The 21,294-nt window shown below is 33.6% G+C and overlaps 1 protein-coding gene and 1 pseudogene across 1 annotated transcript; both read right to left on the reverse strand.

The window, feature by feature from the left end:
• Window positions 1–1,067: 1,067 nt before the first annotated feature.
• Window positions 1,068–5,497, reverse strand: LOC149062714 (uncharacterized; annotated as a pseudogene).
• A 13,334-nt stretch (window positions 5,498–18,831) lies between these two features.
• LOC149062715 (uncharacterized) lies at window positions 18,832–19,948 on the reverse strand. The gene is made up of 2 exons (XM_089215386.1): window positions 19,843–19,948; window positions 18,832–19,745 (listed from the first exon to the last, which is right to left on the reverse strand). The coding sequence occupies exons 1-2, from the start codon at window positions 19,946–19,948 to the stop codon at window positions 18,832–18,834; spliced, it is 1,020 nt and encodes a 339-aa protein (XP_089071512.1).
• Between the last annotated feature and the right edge of the window lie 1,346 nt (window positions 19,949–21,294).

The raw sequence follows: 21,294 nt of genomic DNA on the forward strand, positions 1-21,294 counted from the left end.
ATCTAAAAATAAATGAGAAATGAAAGATACCTAGTGCACTATGATTTATATAGTATAAAATGACTATCTAGTATCTACACAAAAATATATCAAGAAATAATATAATTAATAAAAGTAATTACCAAAATGTGCTAAATAGATATTATCACAATGATTCATTTTATTGGCATATAATAATAATATAATGGATTTATTATCTATTGGTAAAGTACCATAATTTAATATAAATATAATCCAATATTAAATATATTTTTACATACTAATTTATATCCCATTGGTATCATGTAGCTTGGCCATTCTTTAATGATTTCTTGGATAGATGTGGCCTTTTAAATTGTATTTAAACGATAGTTGACTGTTGCGCTCCAATGACATTCAAGTTCTGGTAAACTACAGTTGAATGGCGTTATGCAGAAAACAACCATCCCACTAATGTTTGATGTGGATATAATTGCAGTTTTAGAAAAATATCTTTTTTAAATTTGTTTACAGCTCAAATGATTTAAAACCAAAATATTTAAATAATTGGATGTATTTATTATTTTAATTACTTACCAATATATTCCTAACACAATCAATACTCATTGTTATTTCAATATTTGTGGTTGGTTGTCTTGTGATAAATGTAAAATGTGTAATGTGGTATGGTTGCTTTATGTATAGGTTGGTTGTTTTATGATTAATGTAAAAATGTAGTATGGTTGGTTGTTTTTAACCTTTTCACTGCTAAGTTTTTTTTTTCTAAAATACTCATCTCTGCTGAATTTTTTTTTTTTTTTTTTTTCATGTTCCTAATTGATTAATTTAGTTAAATATAACCATGTGTTGAAGTCAAAAAAAAAAATATATATATATATATTGACCTGAATTATAAGTTTAAAGTTTATACGACCAGGGGTAACCAAACTAGGAAACCTAGCGTAGGAACCGCATACTATGATTTTGAAATAATTAAAATGCAACGTACCTACAAATTATATTTTTAACTGTTTATTAATAATTACATAGTTAATTCAGTATAATAGTAACAAAATAAATTTAAAACAAATTATTATAAAGTAGAAAATTCAAAATTTATTATTAGTATGATATACTTCAAAGCATGGAGCTGGACATAACCCAACATCGCATTCTTTACACATGAATGTTGTGTCTTTTCTTTTATTTTTTAATTTTTGGCATACAAAACACCGTCTTTGAGGATTTGCCTTTTTAGATGTTGGTGGTACAGTGGACGGAAAATGTCTATCTGTCAATCGCATTGGTATCAGACAACATCCTATAAAGCTGGAGGAAAGTTGGGGTTGACGGGTGGTCGTTTGGTCCAGCAACCTGGCGTATGACGCCAAAAAATTTCTGAAAAATTATAATAGTTAAGGTTTCATTGTTTGATATAACAGTAAACAAAAAATGTCATCTTAAAATATACTTCTAAACAATCCTGGTTTAATTTGGCTGTCAATACATATTTATAATTACAATCATTTAACAAATAATCAATAAGGTCTATTGTTGACTTCAATGTTATTTTGAGGCCATCGGCTGTCGTTGTTGTTAAAAAATCATCCTTATTGATTAATTGGTTTTTTAAATTTGATTCCCATTCATTAATAAATTCAAATGCTTCTTTTAACACCTATTTAAAATAAAATATTTAAAAACTGCTGTGTATTATATGTACTTACCTATTTCAACATTCAATATCTACAAAGCCTAGATAGTACAACTAGTTAAACAATAATTAGTTAAATTAATTATAAACATTTAACACATACACAATAAAATTACTATAGGATAGAGATTTTTCTTGATTAATTTTGCAAAAGGCATATTTCCTCTTCAGTTGCCTTATTAAATTTATAATATTTAAAAACATACACAATAATTTACATACCTACCATGCACCACATGTAAGATAAATTACAAACACTTATAAGTTATAACATGTAAAAGCAAAATTACTAACATATTTTAGCAAAGGCCACAAATCACAAACATTCAACATAAAAAAACCTCTATATCATGGCTATTTTTCTTGATTCCTTCTGCTGGATATTTCCTGTTTAGGGAATCAAACATATTGTTCATGAAAACAGTAAATTTGACTGTTTCATCAGCATCAATAAAATTACCAATATTCTTTTTTTTATAAAATTCAATAGCAGAAGCCATTGACATACTAAACAACTAAAAAAATGTATCATTGTAATTAACAAATTTTATAGATTTCTAACTCGAAAAATTTTAAATATTGTTTTACTAAAAAAAAATTAATTCACCTGTACTGCATACTTGACCTTCATCTTTGATAGGTTATTTAGCTCAAAGTGATTTTTATTGATCTTTGGGCATGCTTTAGTTAGGGAATTAGCTTCTATTTTAAATATGTTCTGGTAGTGTTCCCATTTTATTGGACTTTTTGAGGGATGCACCTATAGTTAAAGTAGAACAAAAATCAAAAGTTGTACTAAATTCAATTTATTATTTTGGAAGTTAAAACTTACTATTAATTGTTTCTTTTCATACAAACGGTTTCGTACTGTCTTTAAAAGGTGAGGTGCATCAGAAAATACAAACACCTTTCTACTGCTGTCGTAAGGATTTTCAAAGTGGTTTTTAAAATTTTCTGATTTTGCACTTATCTAATTTAATGAATTAAAATTATAAAAATATTTAAAATACATAGGTAATTTTGGTAAATAGTCATTAAACCATTTATAGAATATGTATCATTTACCCCAAGTAAATTCCACATTGTCCTGTTAGTTGTCGCACCGTCTGATGTCAGACCAACTACTTGACCACCAGCATTTTCCATAAGCAAAATAGCTCTTATTACGAGTTTTGCTAAATCAACTCCTAAAAGTATATATTGTTTTTTAAAAGTTGTTAATTTTAATTATGCCAAATCAAAATATTATATTTTCTATGTTTTTTTGTATTTATATATATATATATTTTTTAATTTTGGATATTTTATAGTATTAACCTTTAACAGTTCCATGTGATGCAAAAACAGCAATTGGCTGAACGAAATTATCAGCTAAGCTTTGCCACATGAAAACTAAAGCATGATTAGCTTTTTGGGAACAATCAGTTTTACTGTTCAATTCTTCTCCAAAATTTTCCAGTCCCATGTACGTTAAAGTACGACTATTCACACATATGTTTTCTCTTAAAAAAATCTCATCTAATACTAAAACTCCTTGTTTTTGTTGTTCTGATTTTAAATTAAATTTCTTTTTCAGAAGTTTAAAAAAATTATTGTCAAACCCACACCCAATTTCTACGGCAAGTAAATGTTTCCTGATTGTATTTACACAGGGTAGTGGCAGTATATTCTGGTCTCTTAAAAATTTATAACCACTTGGGGATCTGAAATTAAGAATTGTAATTTTTTAAGAGGACGTTATATCCGCATGTGTTTTCTCCGTCTGACAAATGCGTAACATAGCAAATTTTACGCTCAGCAGATCACGCGAAACTCCGTGAATTTACAATTTAGAGTGAATTGACTTCTTATAAAAATTAAAGGTAACATTATTACCGAGGGCTTTTCATTGGCTTTTTATTATATTTTAATTTTAAAATTGCTATGTTACGCACTTGTAAGACGGAGACAACATATGCGGGTATAATGTTCTCTTAAGCATTATTATATAAATTGAATTTATTAAATTATACCTTATTTGGAATAGCATACAAAGTAATAGCCAATTTTCACTATATTTCCTGTTTTTAGGGTTTTTCAGTTTAGCAGCTTTAAATATTTCATGTATTAACTCAGATTGACTGTTGGGAATGTTAGAAGTTTGTAATACTTTCTCAAGATTACAGTGAGTTATTTTCTTCATTTTATCTTTTATATCGTTTAAATGGTTTTGTAAACAGGCAATTTTCAAACTAGCTCTGGAAAATTTTTTTGTTATTGTATTTTTTACCTTCCTTATTCTACTTATGGCTTTTTTTTTAGTTGGAGAAAAAAATGTCCTGGTGGATTGGTTATTCTTTTGACGTAACTTTTTGTTCTTTATAATATACCATAGGCGTTTACACCAGATGCAAGTATCACTGAAAATAATTTAATTTTGAGATATACAATACATAAATTGTGATGTACTTGTAAGTATTTTAATTTTTAACTCAAGTTGAATGACTGACTACAAATATATTTCATAATTAATGCAATATAATTTTTATATTAACCTATTACTACTGTTGTCTTTAGGAAGTATTGTGGTACATTTTGGATGCCACCACATACCACATTTTTCAACTGGACTAATAGATAATTTTACATATCCATATTCATTTGATGGTACTGCACCCTTACACAACCTAACCTAATGCTGTCAAATATTTTAATTATCTTCTCTTCAGTGTGATTGTCTATATTAATATTTGAATTAACCCCAATATCTGATAACTCTATTTTTTTGTCAAAAGCATATAGAAATAACTCAGACTCTGTAAATAGAAAATAATATAGATTTTAATTTCTATAAGTTTATAATATTAATTATTTATATTATATTTTGTATAAAATCTACCTTCATTTAAAACTAGTTGTTTTTCAATGCATCGCATTTGCATAACATTTTTTGTATAAGATCCCAACTTGTGAAATGAAATTATAGTCTGCTTATGATTGTTTTTTAGTAGAGTATCATCGATATCACAAAACCATTTGGTTGGTATATTTAATTTTAATATATTTATATCATTTAAAACTGATTTGAATAATGTCATTTTTTGTTCTACCTTTTAATCAGGAATTAAAACAAAAGAATAATTAATAATACAAATTAAATCATTATTAAATTTTATAATAGGTATAGCACTTTTAATCTTTTAGGTATTGCAGGGGACGTTAATTCTGTATTAAATAAAGGTGCGTCTCTTTTTAGGTAGTTTATTGTACCAGTATCATGAACTATTTTATTTTCCTGTGGTTTTATTGCTGTATAACAGTGATCATTGTTTATCGAAGATAGTAAATCATCATATGCATTTCCACAGCTAGTACCACAATCGTTATTAGTCTTGTCATTCTTAAAAAAATTTATATATATTAAGTCAATGACTAACAGGGATTATTTAAATTACAGTGTATTCATACGGTATTGGCTATATTTACTACACTTATTATTGATCCATTTGTAACTGGTATCGGAATGGCACCATTACGAAGCTTAGCTCTTTTTAAACATACCTAGACATATACAGGTAGGTACTTTTTTGACTATAACTACCATTATGATTTTAAAAGAAATAGTTAAATACATACAGTATATTTGTTATTCCCATTTCCAGTTACCCATGAATCATTTACATCAACGTCTCTAAAATGTTGGCGACAAACTCTAGAATTAGGGTGGAAATTAAGTCCTAAAGCTTTCTCCCATTCATATCGTAACGCAAGGTCTTTTGGAAAGTGAAAACGACTTTGTTTTAAACATTTGTCTCGAAAAATACAATTTGGTACACAACAAGACATTTTTAATTTAGTAACTCAGTACGTACAAATTAATACATTTATTATTAGTTATTACGCATTAATAATAATAACTATTACTTAAGACGAGCTTATTAATTGTTTATATTGTTTATAATTAATTATTATTATCTATTGTGTGGCTGTTAATAATATATCTAGTAGACGATAGTCTTTACAAAGCCAATCATAGTATTTTGAAGAAAGCGCGGGAAAAAATTAAATATCTGTCTAATTATCTAAATTATCTTTGAGTGGTAACTGCATTAATTGTCACTATAACATATAAGCGCTAGTTTTTAAGTTTCCAGCTGTTTAATACTGATAAGTAGAGATTCATATCGGTTGACACTTTTCTAGATTCGTTGGGCAACCATACTATCTTTAATCGTGGCATATAGTAAGTTGCATTCGTGCAACCGGAGCTTATCATGGATTATCATTGTACCATTTATCGAAAAAACCTAAACGACAGTAGCAGGGAACGGTATGTTTGCGTGCGACGTAATAGTACGTCCGTAGCAGTGAAAAGGTTAATGCATGCTACCTATAACATATGTTTAATCTTTAATAAAATGCATTTATGTGAGTAAATGATATGTAACTAATTTTGATAGTTAACATCAAACATAATTTCTTAAACTTAAATAGTTACATTATTTATCTCAGTCTTTGAGTTATATCATTAAAAAAACAATCTGTGTAACAACAAAATTAATAAAAAGTTTATTAAAACAAAAACAAATTCAACAACCTTTTTTAGTAACATAATAATAATTATTATAAACTTAACAGCATTTAATATATCTCAGTCTTTTGAGTTATAGTAATTAAATAGTTAAACAATGTAGTTAAAAATTTAAAAAAAGTGTATTATTAATCAATATTATTAGTTTCTATGTCAAAATCTAAATTCTCATTAAAACCATTAATATCTTCTTCAATGATAGCATTTCCCGTAAAATGTGTATAAAACTCATGAGCATCAGCAGGTATAAGATGCATTATAGATTTTATATCATCAAGTTTTGCTTGGTTGATTTCTTTCCCATTAGGCCATAGTTTAGTAAGTAGCGATTCAGATGGAAATAATATGTTGTTTGATACTCGACTACGATCACGTTTTTCAATATTAATTTCCAAAAAGTTTTCATCTGATAAGGTTTGACTTATAAACAATGAAAATGGATGATTACGGCATAACTTAATTTGTCTTATTTGTAGCCAATTGATTTTTTCACCAGAGACAGATACCTTTCGATTAGTAATTTTTTTTCTCTAACATTTCTGAGCTAACAAAATCTTCATCATTCATTTGAGTAACTATTAATGGATTTTTTTTTTTACATGTTCTCATAACATTAATATAGTCTTGAGGAGTATAAAGCCTTTGTTGGTGTTTTAGTGCTGATTCAATATCACTAAAATTTCTGTCGTTGGGTAAAAAACTGTGGCCAGGGTATAAGTATTTAAGTGTTATATTATCAAGTTCAGTACTACTGAAAAGAGTTTTCATTAGTAAAACAATTTTAATATTCCTGTTCTGACCACCACATGAATCAGACCATAAAACTAAATCTTTAATATTATGATTCAAATTATTTTTGATGTGTTTTATCAAACATGACCCTACTTCTTGTGCCCCTCTTCCTGCCTGGCCTTCCAACCAAACATAACAATATCCCTGATGTTCTTTTCCGCTATAAATTCCAGTGTTATACAACCAAAGTTGTCTCTTGTAAAATATTATATTTGTAGGTAACCTAGGGAGAGGTAATGTTTTCTCCATATCATAGGTTAGGCATTGGAAATGTTCACACACTTTTGATTTTTCCAAATCTAGTTTTAATGATGCCTGTGCATTTTCAGCCAAATTTAAATGTTCATGGTGTTTTGTTGTTAGTTCTTGTTTTTTTAAAGCATTAGTTTCATTATTTAATTGAACATTTAAAGAATCACACGTGTTGCATGTATCTTTTTTGAGTGATTTAAATTTGTAACGTCACAGAATTTTGTTACTACTTAATATCATTATCATAGTCCCCTAAACATACCTTTCCTCATATTATCAATTATATTAACATTGAGCGTACCTGTTGGGTACTAGAGCCATTATTATTATTATACCTATCGCATGCAACTATTATTATGAACTATGTTATGTAATAAATGATCCCCGACCTCCCCACCTGCAGCAGTGTTCACCGTCGTCACCACAGCGCACCGGTGTCGGTGCCTCTGTCACGTCCGTCGGGGTACTCGCCGCAGTGCAATTATATAAATTATCCATATTACTATTGTAAAAGTCCCGCAATATACCTACCCTGATCTTCCCCGCTACGATATCAATGAGACAACACCGACCAGCGACTGGACATCGGCGGCTCACTATACTGGTCATTTTTTCACTTTTATGTCCAACGTCTTTATGACTAGACGTCCAACTCAAGTTGCACTACAGTTTTTTTTTTTGTTGTCTACGTCACCACGTGATATACCCGTCTACCCGGCCGAATCGACATAATATTGTCTGCGTGTTGTTTCATCCACACCGTTTGCATCGACCAACATGATGGGCTAGGCGACCACCATGGGCCCGATGCCGGGCGGAGCAATGCCACAACCACACCTTCCACGGCTCAAGTCATCATTATTCAGCATCAGTAATATACCACCATATTCCCCCATACCCTTTTTATTTATATTATTATTATATTGTTTTATAATACCGCGCATGGCGCCATGTCCTTCCTATTATTCCAACCTTCCGCAATGTAGGCGGTAACCCTACGGTCGTCAGATTATTTTTATTACGAACATTATATATATATTAAAAGCACCCTAGGTGTCGGCGGACCTCGTGGGCCGACCTACATTTGCACTTATTAATCCTTTATACGCACTTGTCGTGTGCGCCAAATTATTCTTTTCCCTATTAGAAATATTCCCGTAATTGCCATGTGTCAACAAAATTGTTATTTAAAATATTAACGATCAACTACTGTGTTATTGTGTGCGGGAGCCACATATTATTATAATTCTGTATTCCCATAGTATTACCATCATGTTTATTAAAAAATCTCTATTATTATTACCCTAATATTCTGTATTCTTATTATTTATTAATGTTCTATTTTTTTGTTTATTTCCCCTTTTAATAAATCTTTGGCGTTCATTCGCCAATGCGTGTTCAAAGCCTATGAGTTCCACCGACTTGGCCCCTGGGGTCATCACGCGGTGCGGCTCATAGGTCACGCCCGAAGTGTTCCCCTTCGGTCGTGGGTGGTTTTTGGTAGCCTCGAAAACTACCAGAATCTCACATATGGCGACCGTGACAGGACAACTCCCTATATAACTAATAAATATTTTTTTTTTTTTCTTTCTCTCTCTGTCCCTTAATAAAATTATCACTTAAAATTATTAAAATATAAATTTCTATAATAAAAATGGCAATATCAGTATATAAAACATGTATAAAAAAAAAAAAAAAAAAAAAAAAAAAAAAAAAAAAAATTCCCTTATGACAAGCACATGGCATGGCAACATTTCTTATCCACTTTCATCTTAAAATACTATTATTCTTCTGTGACACAAACACATTTTAATTAAATCTCCTAAAATCCTTATTATTATTACTCCCCAAACCTCTCAAAGTTTTTTTTTATATTTTATTCAAAACGTGACTATATTAGTCTCCTAGAGAGATATTTTATTATGTTGTTAACTTAATGATAGTCATGTTATTAATTATTTACTTTTGGTAAAAAAAAAAAAAAAAAAAAAAATACTGTTATATTGATATATTTTGTAAAAAAAAAAAAAAAAAAAAAAATGTTATACTACCAAGGTAAATATTAACTTATTATTATTCTTAAGTTCCCCCCCCATGACAATGTTTATTATCCAATTAATCATTTCAGAAATTGTTCCTGCTGGTGTGTGTGCCGGATTGGAAGCGGCAGCGGCGCTTTGACAGTGGCGGTATATGCTGACAGCTGCGGCGACTGGACGACCGAACACTGCTGGTGACCCGTCTCTTTCCCTTTTGGTATAGTTATAATATTTTTCCCCTTGTATGACCCCCCTTGATAGTTTCCCTAGACCCGTATTCCTCCCCCACATAACATAGTTAGGAACTTTTTATACATGATAAGGCTGCGATAATTTACACACTTTCCCCAAGACCACATGGTCAATTATATTATTATTCTATTATGTTTTAAGTCTACGGATTATTACGTTTCTTATGTCTCATGACAAAGATTAATTTTATTATTATACTATATTGTAAATCTGCGGATTACTATATTCTTTCTGTCTCATGGCAAGAGTTAATTTTATTATTATATTATGTTCCTTTAGAACACATGTATGCCTTGGTGGTTAAAACAAATTATTATCATATAATAAAATTATTTAAAAAAAAAAAAAAAATGAAATTACTATTTTATTTATCCACAAAAGTATCAGAACAATGTTCACTACAACAATAATTAAAATTTTGTTTTTCCATATACCTTACCATTAGTAAATATTTAATACAATGTCCCCTTAACGCCCAGGTTTATATTATTATAATGCTCTCCCTAAATTCAATTAAAATATTACTATGATTAGTCTTTATACAAGGTTAATAAACAATATATTCCCCTTTAGATAACATAAGTAGGTTCTCCCAACCATTATCTAAATAATTCCCCTTATTATTTTAAAATTATTATATCCTCACTGATAACTGAGATGCTGTATAAGAAGTTGGTTAGCCCGGTAGCTTCGCCCCGACTAGGGTCCCACTATTATTATATCCCAAAGCAAATTAAAATATTCTTGTGACTTTGGTTCACACTTACAATATTATCTGATATAGTATTATATACTATTATTATTTATTAGGTTAAATTTCATTAATATTCAATACGGTGTTACTACGCTTCTTGTAATATCCTTAACTTAAGTTATCCCACTCGCACGTGGTGCCATACACATCCAACGGTACAGTTGAACCTATTATTATTATTATTAATTTATTTTGTGTTTCTTCTCTTATTGGTGCCGGAGTTGCTCACTGTATGGTACTACCTTAGTACTTGGACCAGTTTGTTATTCTGTCATTAATAAATTTTCTATAATTAAAGTATCATTAGTACAGGTGTACGTCCCCTTAGTATATTATTTAAGAATTCTTCTTGTTTTGTTGCTATGTCGTTCAAGCAATCCATACCTGTTATTATTTAGTTCACTATTTTATTTGAATTGTGACTCATAAACATTATAAATATTTTGGTTTGTTATTTTCTTTTCTCAGAAGTGAATATTTTATTATCAGTATTGTATTAAAGGCCTTATCCCCTTAACCCTTATAATTATTTTATAACTATTCTATTTTATTACTATTATATACATGTTGTAACTTCTCTGCCTACTGTGCTACCTCGGTTACAGTGAACACCCCGTAGCTGAAAAACCCCTGTGTTTATTCGTTTTGCGTTCTTTCTTAACCTAACCACTACATGTATAGTGCTGGTCAGCGCAAGACTAAACCGCCTGATAGGTACAATCCGTCAAGCTATTATCACTCTCCCATACTCCCTGCTACTGATTTCGATCTCACTATGGAGAACCCCAATGAGGACGACCTCTCCCTATCTGAAACGACTCCCCCATCCTTAGCCTCCCTACAACGACAGATTGATGACATGAATCAAGTGTTCCATAGGCAACTCGACTCTTTCGCAGATCGGTTTGTCGAATATGATCAAAAATTTCACGACCTGTGTACCCGCATAGATGAGGTTGATGCTGATATAACGTCCAAGTTGACACAAGTGCAAACTAATTTACATACTGAATTCGTTGCAATACAAGGCAACATTGCCGAGTGTATAGCCAGTAACGATAATTCCCATTCCACCACCTTAACTCAAAGTATGAACCACACAAACAGTGTACAGCGTAGCATCAACACACAAATCCAATCCCTTTCAGACCGGGTCTGTATCACCGAAGGTCAAGCTTCAAGACTGGCGGCCCTAGAGAATAGACTTCAAAATACTTCCATCAACCCCCCTCCTTCAACCAAATCCTCAACATATCAATGCCCCCCTCAACTAAAGTCTTCATTACCCCCGAGATTAACTCAATCACTCGCCCCTCCTAACGTTCTCTCTTCAACAATCTTGCCTGATATTTCCAAAAACAATAGTCTTCCAAATAATTCAATCTCAGCCATTCAAAATTGTCAAACTGAGCCAAACCTCTCAAACAATAGTAACTTTTCCAATAATCTATCTCATACTTCTGCTATCTCTCTAGACCCCCACCGCATCCCTAAGTATAACGGTCAGCTTTCCCCCACTCACCCCGCTGATTTCCTCGATAAGGTCGATCAATATTTCTTGATGCACAATGCTTCCGACCAAGTGAAAATTAATTTTATCAGTGATAACTTTACTGGCAAAGCTTTGCTTTGGTATAACACCCTCCTTCCTCCCCCCACCAATTACAATGATTTTGTAGAACTGTTCAGAGACTATTTCTGGTCTCAAAGTTTACAGCGTTCAATACGTAACGAGTTATATCGTCCCCACTATCACCGCGATGAGGCCACTATGTCTGAGCATGCCATGGACTGGATAAGTCGAGCACGTCATCTTCAACCCCCTATCGACCAGATGGAAATGGTGGACCAAATTACCTCACATTTTTCATATAACGTATCCTTAGCCCTCAGGGGACTCCGAATTCTCACCACTAACGAATTAATCAAACAGCTCACATACCTTCAACGTTCCAATGTCCCTCAAAACAATCATAGTAACAATAGTAATTCTAACAATAGTTCTCGTCCCAATTCTCAACAACAACAATCTTACTCCCATTCCGGCCCTCAAAATCAAAATCGATACCCCCCCCGTAATAACAACTACAATAGACCACAATATCAAAACAATAGTAACGCTCAACCATCCTCCCCCCCAGACCATGCCGTGCCCCCTCTGGGAAACTAGCTTCGACCAGGCCCGCGAGGACGGGTACTGAGTCACTTCCACCAAGTCCTCAACTCTGCATACTCACTCACCCACTTGATCTTAACCATGAAGTCACACCTTCCCCAAATTATCGCCCTGAAATTTCTCTACAGTTTTTTAATAAATCATATAACGCTCTCCTGGATTCCGGTGCTTCGGTATCCGCCATCTCGGAAGAACTTTTTCAAAATTTAACATTAGACCCCTCTAAACATAAAATTCCCCTCTTCCCTCTCACTGGTATACTCTTAACAACAGCTCTCAGTAACAAGTCAGTCAAAATTAAATCTCAAATCTATTTAAATTTCTCTATCAACAATTATGACACCTTTGGTATTTTTCTTGTTGTACCCCAACTTTCTACACCTATCATTTTAGGAACTGATTGGTTGCTTGAAAACGGGGTGACCATAGACTACAATGCTAAAGAAATCTCCCTCCCCTCTGTGACAAATAATATACCTTTTAAATTAATCGCTGACCACAACCCAGACAGTCTGGTTAACTCTTTAAAAAATATCAATATCTCTGACGAGTTTCCCTCATTACATGAAGCCCCTTCCAACTCAATATACCAACCTATCCCGTTTGAAACAGAAAAAAATATCGCTCTCAATGACATTCCCCTCAATAATTCTCAGCAAAATTTAATGACCTCCCTTATTCAAAAACATCAACACATCTTTCAAGACAGACCCGGACTCCATAAATTCTTCTCTTATAAATTTAACGTCAAACCCCACGACCCATATAAAATAAAGCCTTATCTTGTACCCTTTTCTCGTCGTCCCGCTGTTCAAAAGGAAATCGACAAAATGATTCAATGGGGGGTGACCGAACGATCTGACGCTCCATATAACAACCCACTCGTTACCGTGGTAAAAACTGATGGCTCTATACGCTTATGTCTAGATGCCCGGAAGTTAAACACAATTATACTCCCCACGCGAGACGCGTCTCCCCCTATTGATGACATTCTAGCAAAATTTAATAACAAATCAGTTTTTTCTTCATTAGATTTCACTTCAGGTTACTGGCAAATTCCCCTTGAGCAGTCCGTACGACAGTACACAAGTTTTTTATACGATGGTCGTTCCTACCAGTTCTGTGTTGTCCCGTTCGGTTTGAACATATCCAATGCCGCCTTTGGCAAAGGCCTTGAGGCCGCATTGAATAATTATTCTATACCCTGTATGTCTCCGAACGACATTCACACGTATGTTGACGATATTCTAGTTTCTTCCCCTTCTTTCGAGAGTCACTTAGACACTCTTGAGTGGATTTTTCACAAAATCTCTCAAGCAGGTCTAACGTTAAAATTAAAAAAATGCCATTTTATGAAACAACAAATTAAATTTCTAGGCCACTTCATATCCCCTAAAGGTATGGTAATGGATCCAGATAAAATTAACGCCCTTCAAAATTTTCCCGAACCCCGTAATAAAAAAGACCTCCAATCATTTTTCGGCTTCTGTAACTTCTATCGTAAATTTTCACAAAATCACTCTTCCCTCCTACACCCCCTCTCTCATCTCATATGTAAAGACACTCCCTGGACATTCACAGAACAAAATAAACTCGATTTTCAAAAGATAAAAAATGCATTCTCTCTCCAAATCTCTCTCACCCACCCGAACTTCAATATCCCGTTTTGTATTCAGACTGATGCATCCTACATAGGGCTCGGTGCTGAACTTTTTCAAATTGATGGTGAAGGCCACCGCAACACCCTTTCTTTTGCAAGTAGGTCACTTTGTAGTGCCGAAAGGAACTACACGGTGACTGAATTGGAACTGTTAGGAATCCTGTTCGCCTGCCAAAAATTTAAAATTTATATTTTAGGACATCCCGTCAATGTATACACCGATCATAAAGCTCTTACCTTCCTTTTCTCCTGTAAATTAAAAAATACCCGTCTTACCCGCTGGACTCTCACTCTCCAGGAGTTCGATTTAAGAATATATCATTGCCCCGGGAAAGAAAATCCTATAGATGCTCTTTCTCGCCACCCCCTCGGTCGTGATGACCAGCCTCCCAAAGACTCCCCTGTAATCCTCCACTATACTCTCCCCCCACCAATTCCCCCCGACATTATTTCACTATTTCAAAATATTTCTGTTGAACAACAACAAGACCCAAAATTATATAAAATCATTTCTTTATTGAAATCAGATTCTTTACCAATATGGCACAAATATTATATGTTGAAAGACAATGTACTATTTACCCGAAAGTTCAAGTATGACGATCACTGGTCCCTATGCATACCAAGACACATGGTAAAACAAATTATTATAGTATTTCACAATTATTATGCCCACTCAGGCCCCCTTAAAACGGCCCATTCGTTAAAAAATATCTGTTACTTCCCTTCCTTCTTCAAAACCGTCCGTTGTGTGGTGCAAGCATGTGAGTTGTGTCAGAAGTGTAAACCCAAGACCACTCGCATTGCTGGTCCCACTCAACCCATTCTCTCCAACAAACCCCTCGACAAGCTGTTAGTTGACTTCTACGGTCCCCTCCCTACGGGAATATTCCAATTCTCTTATATTTTTGTTATTGTTGATAATTTTTCCCGCTTTGTTAAACTATACCCTCTCCGGCGAGCCAATGCCAAGATCTGTATCAAAAGGTTAACCACCGACTATTTCCCAAAATTTGGAGTTCCGCAAAATATTGTCTCCGACCACGGTCGACAATTTATCAGCAAGTACTGGCAGACCTCCCTCAAAAAATTTAATATTCAGGTTTCCCACACTAGTATTTATCATCCACAATCAAACCCCGCTGAAAGAGTCATGAGAGAGCTAGGTAGGATGTTTCGTACATATTGCCATCACAAACATTCCACATGGCCCCAATATGTCCCATACATTGAATGGACCCTCAATAATGTACGACACGAGTCTACCCACCAAACTCCCTCTTCTCTATTTCTACAAAATTCAAAATACAATCCCTTAGCTCAATTTATACAATTTCCACATCAAGACCCCCCTGTCGACTTCCATAAACAACTTACCCTAGCCCAAGAAGTACAACTAACAAAAGCTGAAGCCCGCAAAAAATCTCAAACATCTCATCTCATCCCCACCTTCTTCAAGATTAATGATCTCGTCCTTGTCAAAACCCACAAACTCAGTAATAAAATCGATAAAAAAATATCAAAATTCTTTTTATTATACGAGGGACCCTATAAGGTTAAAAGCATCAAAACTATAAATGCCTATGAGCTAGTCCATCCGGATGATGATACTCCTCAAGGTACCCATAATATCATACACTTGAGACCGTATATACCTCCCATCAAATAACAATAAATAAATACATACCCATATATCTTTTTATTACAATAGTATAATTCTGTTTTCAACGCCAAACGTCATAATCCCTAAATTAAGATAACCATGTCTGTCGAAACAGATGCAAGTGCATTAGTGTACCCTGGGACTAAACCCTAATTGGGGGGTCAATACACGGTGTGTCCTGCCTGACACGGAACCACTACCGTGTACGAGCCTCGCTCCACGCAATTGCGTACAACAATCATCCCGGGTCATTTAATTCGTAACTTTCCGCGTTGTCCCCCCCTCGTCCCCTTTTACTCCGCCTATTTTCTGTCTCTAGTACTTTCTTTAAATTCGTTGGCCCCCCTTCACCCCAGCTCGGTAGGACCCCCGTCTGGCAGAGAGGGACTCTCTGCACGGCAAAGAGTCTGCGACACTCTTCTCGTAAAAAAACCGGTGTTGTAGTGACATCCTGAACCAGGGAGGACACGACCTTGGACCGATCAGGTGCGGCAGCCTTCTGGTCTCAGCGGTTCGCGTCTACCCATGTCCGGGGCGGTTGGTGTAAAAGCTGGCTTCCCTGGAGGTGTTTGTGTAGGCGCGACCGGGTCGATCACTCTGCGGTTCACTGTGTCGTGTATATCTATGATCTGGAGGGACGACTCCCTCTGGGAGTAAAGGGGCCACCAGACTCCGCTCTTGACCGCCCTTTCACTACAACATGCAGGAACTTTCTTGTTAGCCCCCCTAATTCCCCGGTAGGTCCCACCATGACTTGTCATGTGTGTAAAAATAATGTCCAGAGTAACTTATGCAGTGTAAGGTCATTTCCCACCTTGCCTGTACACAATAGTATTTATTTTTATTTTTTTTGTCTTGTCCCTTCTACACTAAGCTCCCATAGTGTAGTCGTACCTATTTCTGTCGTGACCCCAGTAAAGGCATAGACAGATCTAGAGTCCCTATTTCCCTGTTAGGTTTCCCTGTTAGGTTCCCCCGTTAGGTTTCCCCGTTAGGATATTTATTTGGTTCTGTGGTATCATCATCACTCCCCGGACTAGTCAGGATAGTAAAAGTTGTAGGTTTCCCATTATTAAAAGTTGTAGGTTTTTCATTATTATAAAGTGTTCTGTATACTAATGTGTAGGATTGTTATTGTATTATATTTTGTATTATTATTATTATTACACTAATCATATTCTCCCTTGCATTTTTACTATATTGTGCTGGTCTTCTATATTACAAAATGTGCCCTGCACACTCAGGTGCAAGTTTTATTATTATTGTCATAGTAATGCTTACCATGATCTAAATTATTATTATTCATTGATGGTTGCGACCTATTATTATCATTCTTTCACTTATATTATTAATATGTATACTGTAATGAGATGTTTGTCTCTATAATATTATATCCCTATTTAAATTAGTAAATCCCCTCTTCGGGTATTTTATGTCTATGGTCCCCCAGATAGCCACCTCCTAATCAATTGAAAATTTTGTTATTATTTCATGTATGGTAACAGACCAAACTATATGATTATCTGAAATAATACTCATTAATACAAAACATTACCCCTATTTAAAATTATCACATCCCTTTAAAATTATCCATCTCTAACCCCCTACAAAATTCCCTGCCCTTTCTCTTACAACAAGTGGTTTTCGGTTCTGACTTATGTAACAACCTTAACAACTTGTTGGGGGGGTTATGTAACGTCACAGAATTTTGTTACTACTTAATATCATTATCATAGTCCCCTAAACATACCTTTCCTCATATTATCAATTATATTAACATTGAGCGTACCTGTTGGGTACTAGAGCCATTATTATTATTATACCTATCGCATGCAACTATTATTATGAACTATGTTATGTAATAAATGATCCCCGACCTCCCCACCTGCAGCAGTGTTCACCGTCGTCACCACAGCGCACCGGTGTCGGTGCCTCTGTCACGTCCGTCGGGGTACTCGCCGCAGTGCAATTATATAAATTATCCATATTACTATTGTAAAAGTCCCGCAATATACCTACCCTGATCTTCCCCGCTACGATATCAATGAGACAACACCGACCAGCGACTGGACATCGGCGGCTCACTATACTGGTCATTTTTTCACTTTTATGTCCAACGTCTTTATGACTAGACGTCCAACTCAAGTTGCACTACAGTTTTTTTTTTTGTTGTCTACGTCACCACGTGATATACCCGTCTACCCGGCCGAATCGACATAATATTGTCTGCGTGTTGTTTCATCCACACCGTTTGCATCGACCAACATGATGGGCTAGGCGACCACCATGGGCCCGATGCCGGGCGGAGCAATGCCACAACCACACCTTCCACGGCTCAAGTCATCATTATTCAGCATCAGTAATATACCACCATATTCCCCCATACCCTTTTTATTTATATTATTATTATATTGTTTTATAATACCGCGCATGGCGCCATGTCCTTCCTATTATTCCAACCTTCCGCAATGTAGGCGGTAACCCTACGGTCGTCAGATTATTTTTATTACGAACATTATATATATATTAAAAGCACCCTAGGTGTCGGCGGACCTCGTGGGCCGACCTACATTTGCACTTATTAATCCTTTATACGCACTTGTCGTGTGCGCCAAATTATTCTTTTCCCTATTAGAAATATTCCCGTAATTGCCATGTGTCAACAAAATTGTTATTTAAAATATTAACGATCAACTACTGTGTTATTGTGTGCGGGAGCCACATATTATTATAATTCTGTATTCCCATAGTATTACCATCATGTTTATTAAAAAATCTCTATTATTATTACCCTAATATTCTGTATTCTTATTATTTATTAATGTTCTATTTTTTTGTTTATTTCCCCTTTTAATAAATCTTTGGCGTTCATTCGCCAATGCGTGTTCAAAGCCTATGAGTTCCACCGACTTGGCCCCTGGGGTCATCACGCGGTGCGGCTCATAGGTCACGCCCGAAGTGTTCCCCTTCGGTCGTGGGTGGTTTTTGGTAGCCTCGAAAACTACCAGAATCTCACAAATTTTAAATTAAAATTATCATAAAAAAACCTTTTATAAGATGAGAAACTGACTGATTCTGTTATATTTTCTTCTTTGTATGCTTCGTACATTTTTTCCAAAGTCATTTCAGGTGGTAAATATTGAAAAGAAGATTGCTCTCTACAATAATGAGATTTATATTTAGGAATTTTGTCTATATGATCTTTAATAATTTTACGTTTCTCGTCTGAAATTTTGTTTAAGCCACCATTTTTCACACCTCTTTGATCCAATAAAGGTGCTCTACCATGAATTTTTTTTAGGGCTGTATTAATTCTGCAGGTTGAAACATTTAATGTTTCACACAACATATTTCGACAAACATGTATATTGTTTAAATTATACTTTCTGGAGAATCGTTTTTTAAAATTAGTGCTATTAGTACCAACATACCTCCTTTTGACAGGTATTTCATTAACTAGTGCAGCAATATAAGCATTTTGAGCCATGTATTCTCCTAATTTCCAAAAGTTTTCAAATTCAAGTTTTCTCTGTTCTAGAGAAACTTTTTGCACACACTTCATTGGGCATACACAGTCAAAATCTTTAAAAATTTTAGGATTTATTTTTTTATTTTTATAGTTGTAATAACTTAAGTTAGAGTTTTTTAATAATTTTATGTTAGCTCGAGATTGTTCAGAGTGTTTCCTTTTCCTACCTTTTTTCGGTCTACCATTAAACATATTTTGATTGATATCTGTATTTACAACTTCATCTGGAACTGTTACATCTTGATCATCACCATCTTCTGGAACTGTTGCTTCATCGTCATCACTAGGTTCCACTATGTTGCAATAAGGATCAAACGTCGGATCCTTGTCAGTATCATCAAACGTTTCATCGTCGTCAGAAAATACAGCACTTTCGTTTTGAACTTCTGTTATTAAACAAATGTATTACAATATTATTAAATTATTTTTATAATATTACATAATAACATCAATGATATCTATAATATGATTTTTGTTTCTTACCTTCCAAATCAAATGAAATATTTGTTTCAATACTATCTGTTGTTGCTATATTATTTTCAACCAGTTTTACCATTCGACTGGCCCTCTTCGTTCTGATTACTTCCATAATATTGTTATGTGAGTAATAAAATATAATAATACACTTAAAATCTTGCTTATAATAATAAAATAACAAATAACGAATAACGATTGAAAATTTGAAATCGTCATAATAATTAATAATAATTTATTATTGATAAAAATAATTATTATCATAAAATAATGATTATCATTTTTTCAGAAAACGTCCAAGCCTCATGGATTGATATTATCTCATATTATTATCAGTCATACCGCCATAACAAAACCACGCGTCATGGATGTATTATACATTAAGGCCCGGTATTACAATCATTGGTTATGTGTTGGTTACGATTTAACGCTCCGTTAGCTGTTCCGGCCTGTATTACAAACGTCCGTAAGGCAAAAAAGGGTTGATTATGTTTCTGTTAACTTATCGACCGATGCCGGGCGGTTAAACATAATACTACATTCCGTTAGAGCTTTTGATTGGTGATTGGATTTTTGTTTTTTGGTTTATCAATATTTTTACGTTATCAATTTGATAATTTGTATTCCTGTAAATTGTAATTTGTATTTACTTCAGCTGTCTTCCTGTTCCTACTCACATCTTGTTCTTTACTCTTATTAGATATTTTGAATATTTTTATCGTATAAAATTATAAGTTTATTGTATTTTATTTATTCACTTTCATGGATCATTTGGATTATGATGAAGTCGTCAATGATAATTATGAAAGTGATACAGATACCAGTTTATTTGAACTTGCTTGTATAGTAGGTTTCCCTCGACAGGCAAAAACTATTCGTGATCGACCAGATCATTTTCAGGTTTGGAGGGATAACGAATTTTTACAAAGATTTCGTTTGACAAAAACTACCGTGAAGTTTATCCTTGATGTCATAGAGACAAAGATTGCATCACCTACTGATAGGTTTGTATATTTTTCAAGGATCGAAACTGTAAAGGTGGGCAGTTAATGTATTTTGTTTTCAACTTAATAACTTATTCAGTAAAAATTGTTTTTGTCTAAACTTAACTTTTTAATTTTTATAGTTAATTATCATTATCGTGTAATGAAGTTAATTTGTATTTAAACAAAACTAATTCTTTTGATTTTAACCATTACACTACTTTTGTATAATATTCATATTATTTATTGTGCAGTAATAACTTAAATTATTAATTTTTAATCATGTATAGACTGTAGATTATAGATGTTGCCGATTAGTTTCTGGTCACAATGTACTATAATAACAATTTAATGGTTTATTTTTGCACATTGTTAAATATTTTTGATTAATGTTTGTGTGAATAAAAAACACTATTGCAATTTATGGTTTATACGAATATTCAGACTTGAAAAAAAATTAACTTGTCACAGTTAATTA

The sequence above is a fragment of the Diuraphis noxia genome, unplaced genomic scaffold (assembly GCF_037042655.1).
Source record: "Diuraphis noxia isolate RWA-SAM2 unplaced genomic scaffold, SU_Dnox_SAM2 contig0001, whole genome shotgun sequence".
Lineage (NCBI taxonomy): Eukaryota > Metazoa > Arthropoda > Insecta > Hemiptera > Aphididae > Diuraphis > Diuraphis noxia.